At 32.1% G+C, this 12276-nt stretch overlaps 1 protein-coding gene across 1 annotated transcript; it reads right to left on the bottom strand.

The window, feature by feature from the left end:
- Window positions 1-10928: 10928 nt before the first annotated feature.
- Window positions 10929-12262, bottom strand: LOC124492468 (uncharacterized). Its single transcript, XM_047055377.2, has one exon. The coding sequence runs from the start codon at window positions 12137-12139 to the stop codon at window positions 10931-10933; it is 1209 nt and encodes a 402-aa protein (XP_046911333.2). The 5' UTR covers window positions 12140-12262; the 3' UTR covers window positions 10929-10930.
- Between the last annotated feature and the right edge of the window lie 14 nt (window positions 12263-12276).

Below are 12276 nucleotides of genomic sequence, written 5' to 3'. Positions count from 1 at the left end.
AGGTGTTTTTTTTCTAGGCCTTCGAACTTTCGAACTATACACAAAAAAAATTATTCAAATTCAAGATGTGTCATTATTGAAAAAGAATGAAATCAGTTTGTCGGTTAATGTGGTTTATATGGTTTCATTATATTTTCTCCTTCCAAATTATAACGAATAATTCACCATAACGTGTACACAACCTGTCGCGCAATAATATCATCGGTTGATCTCAATGAATGTAAAAGAAAACGAAAAAGAAAAAAAAAATCTCTCCTGCTGGTTTTTTTATCCCGAAACTAAAAAAAAAAAAAAAAATTACTTCGATCACTGAAACTACTGGTGGCTACTGGGTGTTTGGTATGCATAAATATCCAGTACAAATGATATGAAACGATTTCTCATCCATTGTCTTGACAATATCTTTTGTGTTGTTTCTTCATAGTTGGATCGTTTTTTTTTCGTTTGGCTTGTACGACACTTGCCTTCAAATTCCATTTCATATGATGATGTCAGATGTGTGTGTGTGTGTGTGTGTGTGTGTGTTTGTGTATCCTCCTCATCTCTTAAAAATCTGTCACATGTAATACCTGCATACCAAACACTGTCTTAAAAAAAAAATTTACAAAAGACAAAGTTCAACAATGCACATAAAATTTCAACGGACCTAAAAATCATTTGCTACCTGCTTTTTTTCAAGTGAAAAAAAAAATTTGTATTTACAATCATAACACAATTGAATTGGCCAAACACCAAAAGATGATGATGATGATGGAAAAAAAAACAATTTAAAGATGGAGAGTAGAACACACTAACTATGAAGGTTTTAAAATTTCATCAACGATAATACGATACACCAATAGCAGTAGCAGCAGCAACAGCTCAATGGAATGTCACAATGTTAGCAGCCTTCCAACATTGTGATAATGGAACACTAATAAAAACGACATTCCAACGAACAGTGTCAATAATGGTTCGAATTTTTTTTTTTTCATTGTCAATGAAATAATAATAATAAAAAAAATATTCAAAGTATGCATCCATCGAAAATTTTTTTTTCAAACATCCAAATGTCACTGTTATTGTTATTGGATTCTTATTATAATAATCGTTTTTCTTTCCTGACCATATATACAATCTCAATAAAAAAAAATAAGAAGAATGAGAAAAAAAAATCTAATTTCCCTCAAATAATAATAATTGTTGTTGTTGTTGTTGTTCATGTTGTTACTATAGTTGTGAATATATACAAATATAATAGACCAAACCCAAATCCGTTGCAGGTAAAAAAAAAAAATATCATGTGCAAATGGCAGCTCATCACCATCATCGTCATCATCAAATCATCACCATTATTGAGCCAGTTAGTTAATCTGATCATTTCCGTTTTTTTTCATGTTTGTTCGAGTCTATGATCATTGAATTGGTAAATTGTGTTTGGTGTGTGTGTGTATATGGTATACGAAATCTCAATTAGATGATTATAAGTGTACGAGACAAGAGAGAGAGAGAGAGAGAGAGAGAGAGAAAAAAAAATGTTATAAACCACATACGGTCATCATCATCATCTTGTTATATATTATTTTCCTAAACAAACCATATTACCAGACAGGAAGAATCACTCACGAAATATTGCCAGTTGTGTTTTTTTTCTGGGGCTTTGGTGTCTCTCTGTGTGTGTGTGTGTGTGTGTGGGTCTTGTTGGTCTCGTTTAACCTTCAAAATAGGGGTAGTAAGTGAGTGATGATGATCATCAATGATGAGAGAAAGATTCTCATTTTGTTCATATGTGTCGGCTATTGACTCTAAATAGATAGTGGTTACTGTTCAAGAAAAAAAAACAGATTTATACTCCAATCAACCAAGTTCCGGTGGTCAAAATTGATATTGATTGTAACTCAATAATAATAATAACCAATTGACTGAAACCAATTCAATAGTAGTACTGTCCCCTTTGTTCCATCCTTGTTTCACCGGATGAAACAAGTTGTACTATATTATCGAAGATTTTAGTAAGGTGCAGAAAAGAAAAAAACCGAAGAATAAAGATCTGAACACCGCACTGTCTCGGTCACTGGCCGAATTTCGATCCAAAGAGCGGAAAAAGACTTGGTTCTTTTTTTTCTTTAGATAAACTTGTACATTTATAAATCACGATAACAACAACAGTAAGTTGATCAATTAGACAGAGAGAGAGAGAGAAAAAAAATCAAATTTTTGTCAAAAGTTTGCGAACCAAATACACAGGTAAAGGAACAAAAAGGAGACATTGGACCATATATAGGAATGTTTTTTTTTCTTCAAACATTTTCATCAACTATGATTATCAATTGACAATGAAGTCTTGGCTAAATTGTCGGTCGATTCAATGTTTATATTTAAATGTGAGTAACCTGTAAGTCCTTATTTAATTCAGGTTCAGGTTAAAAAAAAAATCTTTTGTGTATTCTTACATGTCAAATGATTGAATACATTTTGTGTAGTCTCTCTGTGTGTGTGTGTGTGAAATTACATGAAAAAGGCTCGGTCCAGAAGGAAGCTATATCGTCGGTATAGCTAGAGAAAAAAAATCGTTCATTGTCACTATTCAGTAGCTGTAATAGCTAAAAAGATAAGGGGAGCAGTGAAAAAAAGGGAAAAATCTTAGTAAAGTCCCGATATTGTTTTGCTTTATAAACCATATATTGCTAAAATGTAATCTCCCAATACACCTAGACACACCTGCTCACCAATTTTTATCGGATAGTCTTCCTTCATCACCATCATCATCAATGTTCCAAATATTGGGGACCGTGACAGTTGAGCTGGCTTTTTCAATTCTTTCAAAAAAAAAAAAAAAAATTTCTTAAAAATTCAGTTTCAGTAGCTTGAACTGGGTTTTTTACATTGTTGATTTTTACCTTTCTCACACAAACACACACATATCGTACAAAAAAATATATATGACCTGTATTAGACGGCCGGATCCATTTCCCTTTTCTTTTTCTTTTCTCCTTCTTTCTTTATTCCACTGGAGCTGCAACTTGTCATTGACAGAAGCAGGTTTATAATAATAATAATATTTTCGGTCACCAACAAAAAAAAAAAAGGACAGAATGAAGAACGAAGGTAAAAAAAAGAAAATTTTTTGTTCTCGTTTCAAGTGAATTCAAAATTTTTTCAATGTGTTCTTCACAAATCTTTTGTATTTAGGAAAAAAAACCATTTCATTCATTTTTCTTTTCTTATTATTGTTCATAGGAAAAAAAATGGTCAAATAAACCAAAAAAAAGTTGATTTTTAATTCAATCACAATGTTTACCTGGTGAAGGTGGTGGTGGTGGTGGTTCACCTGTTTTATAGAATTTTTTTTTCACTGAAGGTTGAACAAGAGGTCAAAAAAAAAAAAATAAAGTGAAATCCTATGTGAGACTTTCATAAAAAAATACTATACTCGAAAAAAAATTGGAAGGGAATATTCCCAATGAGTTCTGCGAATATATGGAAAATTGATTGATTCATTTAAATTACAACGCATTTTCTAACCTGTGCTATTATATTGTTGTGATCATTGTGAAAATGTTATGGTCGGGTCATTTATTCTCTTGAACACCAAATCAAACCAAACCAAACCACACACCACACACACAAATTTCATCCTTAGACGGATCGAGAACAAACAAAAATCAAATGAATTTTTTTTGTTTTCGTTGTTGTTGTTATTATTATTATAATCTTGCTACGCATAGCATCGTAGCGATCTTTTTTCCAAGGAACTAATATATTATCCTCGTCGTCATCATCATCATCATCATCAAACTCGGACATATTTCCTTTGATGATATGTGTGTGTGTGTGTGTGTGTGTGTTTTCAGGATGTTTTTTTTCTTTCGATCATAATGTTGTTGTAATATGTTGTTGACCTCAACAATCGGGTAGTTTTGTTTTTCAGGATGAAAATTGTTTTTTATATATATATTTTTTTTGTTATAAAAAAAACCAAATGCTCAAACGATGGTCAGAATGAGAAAATAAAAAAAAAGTTTTCCGAAAATCAAGTGCAATAGTATGTCGGTGTGTGTGTGTGTGTGGTGATGGTGGTGATGGGATGTAATTTTTCAATGCTCAATCCCAAACATTCCACATCCAACATACGAACAAACCAAGAAGAAGGAAAAATAGAAGAAAAAAAAATTACAATCATGGCAGATTGCTTCATGTTTTTTTTTTAGTTCTGGATGTCATCATTATCTTCATCAATGTCGTGGTCGTTGTTGTTGTTTTGGCACTAAATTGTCGACACTAAATTAAGACGTTTGATGATGATGATGATGATTGTAACTAATGAATCTGATCCGAAATGATTGCCATCAACTCATCATCATCATCATCGTCATCATCATGGATGGATCTAACAGGTGGTTTAAATGACAATTTTTGTTTGTTTGTTTTTTTCTTTAGTTTTTGAAATATATTTTCATCATATATAATGACCAATACGTATTGATGAATACACCCTTTTTTAGCATCATTAGCTTAGAATGAATTAACGAATAACCAAAATCTATCGATTTTTTTTGGCCTTTCACGTTTCAAAAAAATCAATTAGCTAATCATAGTAGCGTGAAAAAATCAATTTGCAAATCAACAACAACAACAATAGCACAAATGAAAACTGAACAAACCTAGAAAAATTAATAAAACAAAACAAGCGGTTATTGTAACCAATTTAAGATGAAACATCCTTTGTTTTGTTTGTTTTTTTGTTTGTTTGTTATTATTATTATTGAGATAAACACTTGCCAATTCTTTTTAAATTCCGGAACAACAAACAATGAACAATATCCGGTCGGTTTCTTCGTTATTTTTATTTAATAAATACAAAAAAAAATTCATTATCGACAAAGACGATCAATTGAATGTGAAACTATGTGCGTGTGCACATATAATGAATATTTTTCGTAAAAGAAAAAAAAATTTGATTCAATGAATAACACTTGTGTGATGTCCAGATTTTTTTCTCGTTTTAGGCTATAAAATGGACATCAAAAAAAAGAAAGAAAAAAAATCAGATTTTCGCCAAAGCAAATGGCAAGTGTACAATCATCATCATCGTCATCATCATCAGTCAAAAAAAAAAGAAATTTTTTTTCACCACAAAATAGCCTGGCAGATTTTTTTTTCTGTTTGACCAGGCCAATTTTTGTGTGACAGGTGGTTCGAAATACATTCTTTGTTGGCCCCTTATGTTCCAAGAATGGCCACGATGATGATCATCATCACCATCATCATCATCATCATCGTCATCATCCAATGGCCGTCGAAAGCACCTCATTGCTGCCAATCTGTTTGCCAATTTGACTAGCTATTTGAATAAATCGTCTCTTTTCGTCGTCGTGGTAGTTTATTTGCAAAAACCCGAAGGCATAAATTGTGAAAAAAAATGTCGATAGCATACACACACTTACATTCATACAATCATGAAAGCTATTAACGGGAGATACGACAAACACCATTATTCAAGACACACACACACACAAAAACAAAATCCACAATCAACAGATTTCATTCCAAAAAAGCCATCCAAAAAACAACAACAACAACAACCCTAAAGAGAAATCAGCCAGATCATCGAAGATGAAAAAAGAAAAAGAAAAATTTCGCGTCACATGTGTGCAGCGCTCGTGCCACACAAAGTCTATCGTTTTTTCTCGGTCAAAAAAATATACATTCAGATAATAGTAAATTGGCCATTCATTCACCAAACTATAGCAGAGCTAGCCAAGCAGCTGCACGCGTGCCAAAAACACGTACCGCTTTAAGACACTTGCCATGTGGCATGTATGGCCTCAAGACAACTGTGTCTGAAATGAAAAATTCATACATACACACACACACACAGTGAATAAAAACAATATTTAGCCTAGGTCTCAACCATATCAGGATAACATTCTTTTTTTTACCTGCTTCACAAGTCATATGTTCAATATAAGAATGAATGAATCATCACCACTCTTTGGTTCACAAGTTGAAGGAGGGGTGGTTCCCCAATTTTTTTTTGTTTGAAATTACCTACGTACATTTATAAAAAAAAAATATATTTGTGAAAAACACCTTGTGTTCCATCGTTCCATATGTTCGATTTGTTTCAATAAGAATAATGAAAGAAACAAACAAACGAAAAATAGTCTACAGGTATCCGGGATATGAAAATGTCCCGTTTTAGCCATGTGTGTTTCCTTTCTCTCTGTCTCTGTATTAATGAAAACATTCACTGTCTTTCAATAAAAATAATAATAATAATAAGACTGAATTGGGCACGTGCTGATTTTTACCTTATATACCTTTATATAAATGCTTTATTCATGATTTGAAAACAAAACAGAAAAAAAATCGACAGACATTTTGCACGCGTTCATATTATTTTCATTTATTCAACTTTATCGATTTATATATTTTTTTCTGCTCTATTCGATTGGATCACATGCGAACTTGGCCAGGTGAACGGTGCCAAAAAAAACCAGGGCAGGTTTTTTTTCCCAATGTAAGTATATGACTTGTCAAGAGAAAGAGAGAAAAAAAGCGTGCAACATATTTGCGGCCGTTGATCCTAATACATTCATTGATTTATTTGAAAAAAAATAATCATAATGTTCATATATAAATGATGAAAGTGAAAATTCCAACAATATCACCAGGTGTGATTGGTCCAAATTAATTTGAATTCAGAGTTCAATGAGAAAAAAACCATATATAAACTATATAACTGATGTTTTTAATTTATTCATGCAACAAAAAAGAAAAAAAAGATGATCCATGATGATGATGATAATAATGATGTCCATATGGTGATTGGATGTGAAAATTGTCTGAAAATGTTCATTGGCAAATTGTTCCAAATAATGATTGTGTGTGAAATATTATATCCATATAACTTTATGATAGGGTGTGGGAATTGTCCTTGCCTGGATTGTGTTTGGAATTTAATGGGATTCTTGTTTTTTTTAATATTCTTTCGTATGTGAAACATAATGACCAGCACCAGCAGTGTGTTTATGATTGTGTGTGTGTGTGTGTGTGTGTGAAATTTATAGATGAAACATTGAATTAGTTCCAGTGTGTGTGTGTGTGAGTGTGTGAAACCATTAATTCAACAGGCGCATACAAATCGACCTGAATTGAATTGAACAAGAGCAATGCGTCGTATTGAATCATTAACATTTTTATTCAAACCATTTGGATCATTTTTTTTTTGGATTACCAGCACACACCAGTTCCCAGATTCCTAGTTTTAATTTTTGATTGTTATTTGGATTGGTGGGAAAAAAATTTGGACCGTGTGAATCATGTGTGTGATGTTAAACATATTCAATTGGTTGACTAAATCGAGAACAGAGAGAAAACCGTTATAAACCGTTAGGAATGATGACACACACACACACACACGCATATACCAATGAAAGGAACTTTCATCATAATGTTGCGTGTGAATTAAATATGATTCGTGTGCTACACCGACCAACGGCAAATATATGGCCATTCAACCAGATCAAACAAATCGTATACATTCATCGGCTGGTTAAGTTTGGTTCAATGTCGGTTAGATTTTTTCTTTTCTTTTTGTTTTGGTTATACTATGTTCGTTTGAAGGTGCATTACTTGACATTTGTCTGATAAAGTTCTTTGTTTTTGTTAGCAGAATCAGCAAAAATGAATTTAGAAATGAAAATAGTATCATCATAATAGGCCGACAGACTGAAATTAGAAACTTTCAACCGGATACATATGGAACAAGTGACCATTCAAGTCAAAAGTCAACCGATAAAACAAGAACCAGAAATAAATGGACTAATGTTATTGCCACTGGATAATGTAAGAAGCAAAAAAGTTCAGAAAAAAACCCTTAAATTTCCATTACACACATTAGACATTTTAGCTATATATCTATGTGTGCCTGTATATCGTCGTCTGTATCAGTCCGGTCACATATTGGGTCGTCCATTTCCTTACGATTTCGTTCATTTCATTTCAGGTCAAACAATGACCCTAAGGGTCACACATATTGCACGTGTCAAAGGCAGATGTTTTTAGAAGAAGGAAAGAAGAGGAAAAAAAATGGACGCGTGCCTCGGTCACGATCTGAAATGAAACATGGACGGATGGATATGAAAAGTTTGAAAAAAGACCATACGCGCGATACCATGGTCATAGTCATGATCCAATGATGTCATCCAATCCGTTGTTTTTTCTATTTTTTTTTTGTTTGTCTGACAGTCTGATTTGAAAGATATGGTCAGTGTAAGTGATTTAGATTTTAAATGTTGAATATGATATATTTAGTAGTTTCTATAAATGAGTTTCACATTTATCGAAAATCGCTATGGGTGGAAAAAAAATTGTAACCGACATTTTAGCTAAATTCATGTCTGATCATTGATGATGATGATGATGATGATGGACAATTATGTTTGCTTGCAAAAATGAAAGCGAAATCTAGAGTTCCATTAGTTAGTATGACTTTATTGATCCAGATTGTATGGATATAGCGAAGAAAATTTTTCGTTATTATTATTATTGTTGTTGTTGTTGTTTGATTTTTTCGAAACTGGTATGACCTCTCTCTCTCTCATTTTCTTTTTGCTTTATGCTCAGATATAACCGAATCGAGAACCTGCTGCTATTGACGGCTGATGGCGGTTGTCGTGTACCAAACCAAATGGTGAAAGGTGAACACAACAACAAACCAATAACAACAACCAAAAAAAAAAAAAAGAAAAATTTAACGCGTGCACACATGATGATGATAATGGATATACTAATAAGAACTCAAAACTGCAAATGCTGTTGGCCATCATCATCAACAGTCGCGTGCCATCAATAGAAAACAAACGTTGTCGGTCATATGTATTATATTCATAAGAGCGAACACGGGCCATAAGCGAGTGTTTGTTAGGTTATTCACTAAATATAATATTCAAAATGGTTCAAAATTTGGACCGCACCTGCCTGCTGTTGCTGTTGCATATTTCATTTCTTCCTCGTTATTATTATTATTATTATATTTACCGTGGAGTTTTTTTTATAATGTGTAATTGTTGCACCCAAAAATTTTTAGTGTCCGTTTTCTTTTCTTTCATCATGATTTGCCTCTATGGTGTTTGAATAGTATGGACGTTCATTAGGTTCCAAAATGCTTATCCACATCCAATCATATCCTATTCTCTGCGTGTTTATGTGTGTGTGTGTGTGTACTCTATGGATTTTTTTTTTTGCTAAACAAACCAGAAGGACCTAGCCTTAGTTTAATCAACAACATACACATGCACATCAAATCCAAAGAATAAACCATAAAGGTTAGCGACACGAGCCATTTCATTGGGAATAATGATGATCCAGAAAACAAGCAAGCTGCTGCACTCGTCATCTTTTGATTATTATGAATGATTTCCCCCCTCTCATTTCCTCAAATCGAATTCGCTTCATTCATGATATATTGATCATATAAAATCGAAAAGGTAACCAATTCATATTATTATATATTAAAGCTTTTTCCGTTTAATCGCCTGTCGGTCAGCGATAAGGTTTGGTTAGGTCAAAATCATCATCAAACAGATTTTTTTTTTTTGATTGCTTCGTTAGTCCTGATTATTTGGTTTAGCCGATAATTTTTTCCCCTCTCTTTTTTTTGGTCTGATCACATCGATTGATCGAGATGTTGACGCAGTCGGTAAATATTCAACAAAAAAAAAATCTTCAGACATACAGCAAATGTTTCAGGATCAAATGTAATCGGCCGCCAAATGTGTGTTTGATGTGTTCTTAATTGACGGCATATGCCTTGAAAAAAAAGATACGAAATATTCATGGTTCATTATCATGAACCGAAAATTGGTGATTCTTCACCAAAGAAAAAAAAACACTCATGAATGTGTGATTTTCTCAAAATCATTACCATCATCATTATCATCACCATGATTGAACGCTTGATCAAACAGGTTTATGTCTAGGGGTGTCTGGTTGACTGGATGGATAGTTTGTAAAACCGTACCAAAGAAAAACTATGGTCTTTGGCCATGATGATGCTGATGATCACCTCAATGACTATCAAATTATCATGTTACCATAGTAGCAGCAACATGTTAGTAGGTGGTTATCTTATTTTTATTAATTTTTTTTTTACTTCAATAATTCAAGACATATGGACAAAATACGCTTGCTACATGCAAATATACCGTTGGTTATGATGATGATGATGATGAACCGTTCATGGAACATATGGAAAGTTTAAAGTTAATTTTGATGATGATAATAATGATTATAAAATAATAGTGATTCTATCTAGGTATGATCATTGGGCTGGAAAAACTGTTTGACTAACTGTGAATATAAGACATTGACAAGCTGCTCATCATCATAATCATCAACGACAATGAACAACAATCAAATTAACACGTGTATTCATTTTTTTTATTGTTGGATCAATCCAATTGGTATTCGATTGATTCAAGCTTGATAGTGTTTAGCTAATAATTTAAAAAATGCCAATGTCATCATCATTTTAGGTTCGAATTTCGATGACACGCGAATGGTTTTTGATGATGATGATTATCATTATCATCATCATCATCATTAGATACTACCAATCCATAATTGATGGTACACTGGTCATCATTTTTTTTCTTCTTTCTCTTTAGTCATTAATTACCAATGTTATCTGTCATTACATTATATAGCAATGAATTTTTTTTTCAGTCGTACACCTGCTTTAGCAACTAAAAAAAAAAATTTCAAGAATATAGAAAAAAAACTTCAACCACGATTTTTTTTTGTCATTTCATTATTTGAAAATCAAATGAAAAAAACTCGTAAAAAAAACACATTTCTTTTTGAATGCGCAACAGTTTGTAAATTTCGTTCTTGTAATGACATCTAGTGGTGGAAAAATATTTTATTCAAAAAAAAAAAAAAAATTTCATGGCCAAATTGATTTATTTTTATTCAAATTCAAAAGATTAAAGGCTAAATTTTTTGTTAATTTTTTCAATTTTTGCAATGATAATTGTTGTTGATTGATTGATGTGAATAAAGTACATAGAATAAAATGTTTATTGCTGATCTTGCACATAATTAAATGGTCGTTAGCAATGATAGAATCTTGTTCATTTTCAGAATTAAAATCACAATTACAAAATACAATTATTTCATCTAGATAATTTTGTACTATTGTAGGATTATATATAGAATGAATTCGATGTTTAGTGTTGAATATGATGAATGCTGAAATTGCTTTATCATTATCGCCATTCAATAACGATGATGAATTGAGAATAGATGATGGTTCTGTTGAGTCATTGATGGCCGGAATTTCTGATGTTAGATAATTAAGGTTAGAATTTTTGGAACTAATTAAACAAACACGTAGATGTTTTGCCAATGGAATGATTGTCAAATTTTGTGGAATAACATTATTTTCATAGGGGAGAAAAATGGTAATTTTTTCCATTCCTTTTTCTAATACCGTATCGGTAAAAGAGTTAATCAGATAACAGATTAAACAAGAATAAGTATGATGATCGGAAACTAGTGTTGACCACCATTCTTTACTAGCAAATGTTAATTTTTCTTGAACAAATAGAGCCCAATATTGTATCGATTCTAGTCGATTAAGAAAAGACAAAAATGAATTGATCGATTTTGATCGATCAATCGGTTCATAATTAACTGAATGAGCTATCACATTGATTCTATCAACATTGGTTGATACAAAGAGATTTACTAAGCAATCTAATAGATGATGAGCAAATTTGAGATCACGTTTTTGTTTGTCAAAATCTTCGATAAAAAATACATCAGGTCCACATGTCATCTGAATAGCATTTATAATTAGGACTAGAAAACGGTCAAGATGTTTTTCGCGTAGTAAATATTCTTCCTGACAAAGAATAATCAGCAATACTTTGCCCTTTGAATGCCATTTGATTTTAATTCGATTACCTTTAGACTCAGCATATTTCAAGAGACAATCATTTAGTCGTGAAAATTGATTCAAACCATAGAAAACTGTAGATGAATTTAATTGGAAATCACTATTGATGGTTTCATTGTTGAAATCAGATCGTCGGATAAACAAAGGCAAACCAATATCGATGCTGAAGGCCATCAATTGTAAGGAAAACATCATGAAAAATTTTTTGACATGAGAATTAATCCCGAACGAATTCCAAATATGTTTTACAGAATCGATAGTCTATCGATAGTTTCGCTCATCATTTCTGATTGTTATTGGCTGTCACATTGCATAATTTTTTTTTATATAAA

Source organism: Dermatophagoides farinae, chromosome 1 (genome assembly GCF_024713945.1).
Source record: "Dermatophagoides farinae isolate YC_2012a chromosome 1, ASM2471394v1, whole genome shotgun sequence".
NCBI lineage: Eukaryota > Metazoa > Arthropoda > Arachnida > Sarcoptiformes > Pyroglyphidae > Dermatophagoides > Dermatophagoides farinae.
This window is presented reverse-complemented; position numbering and strand designations above follow the sequence as displayed.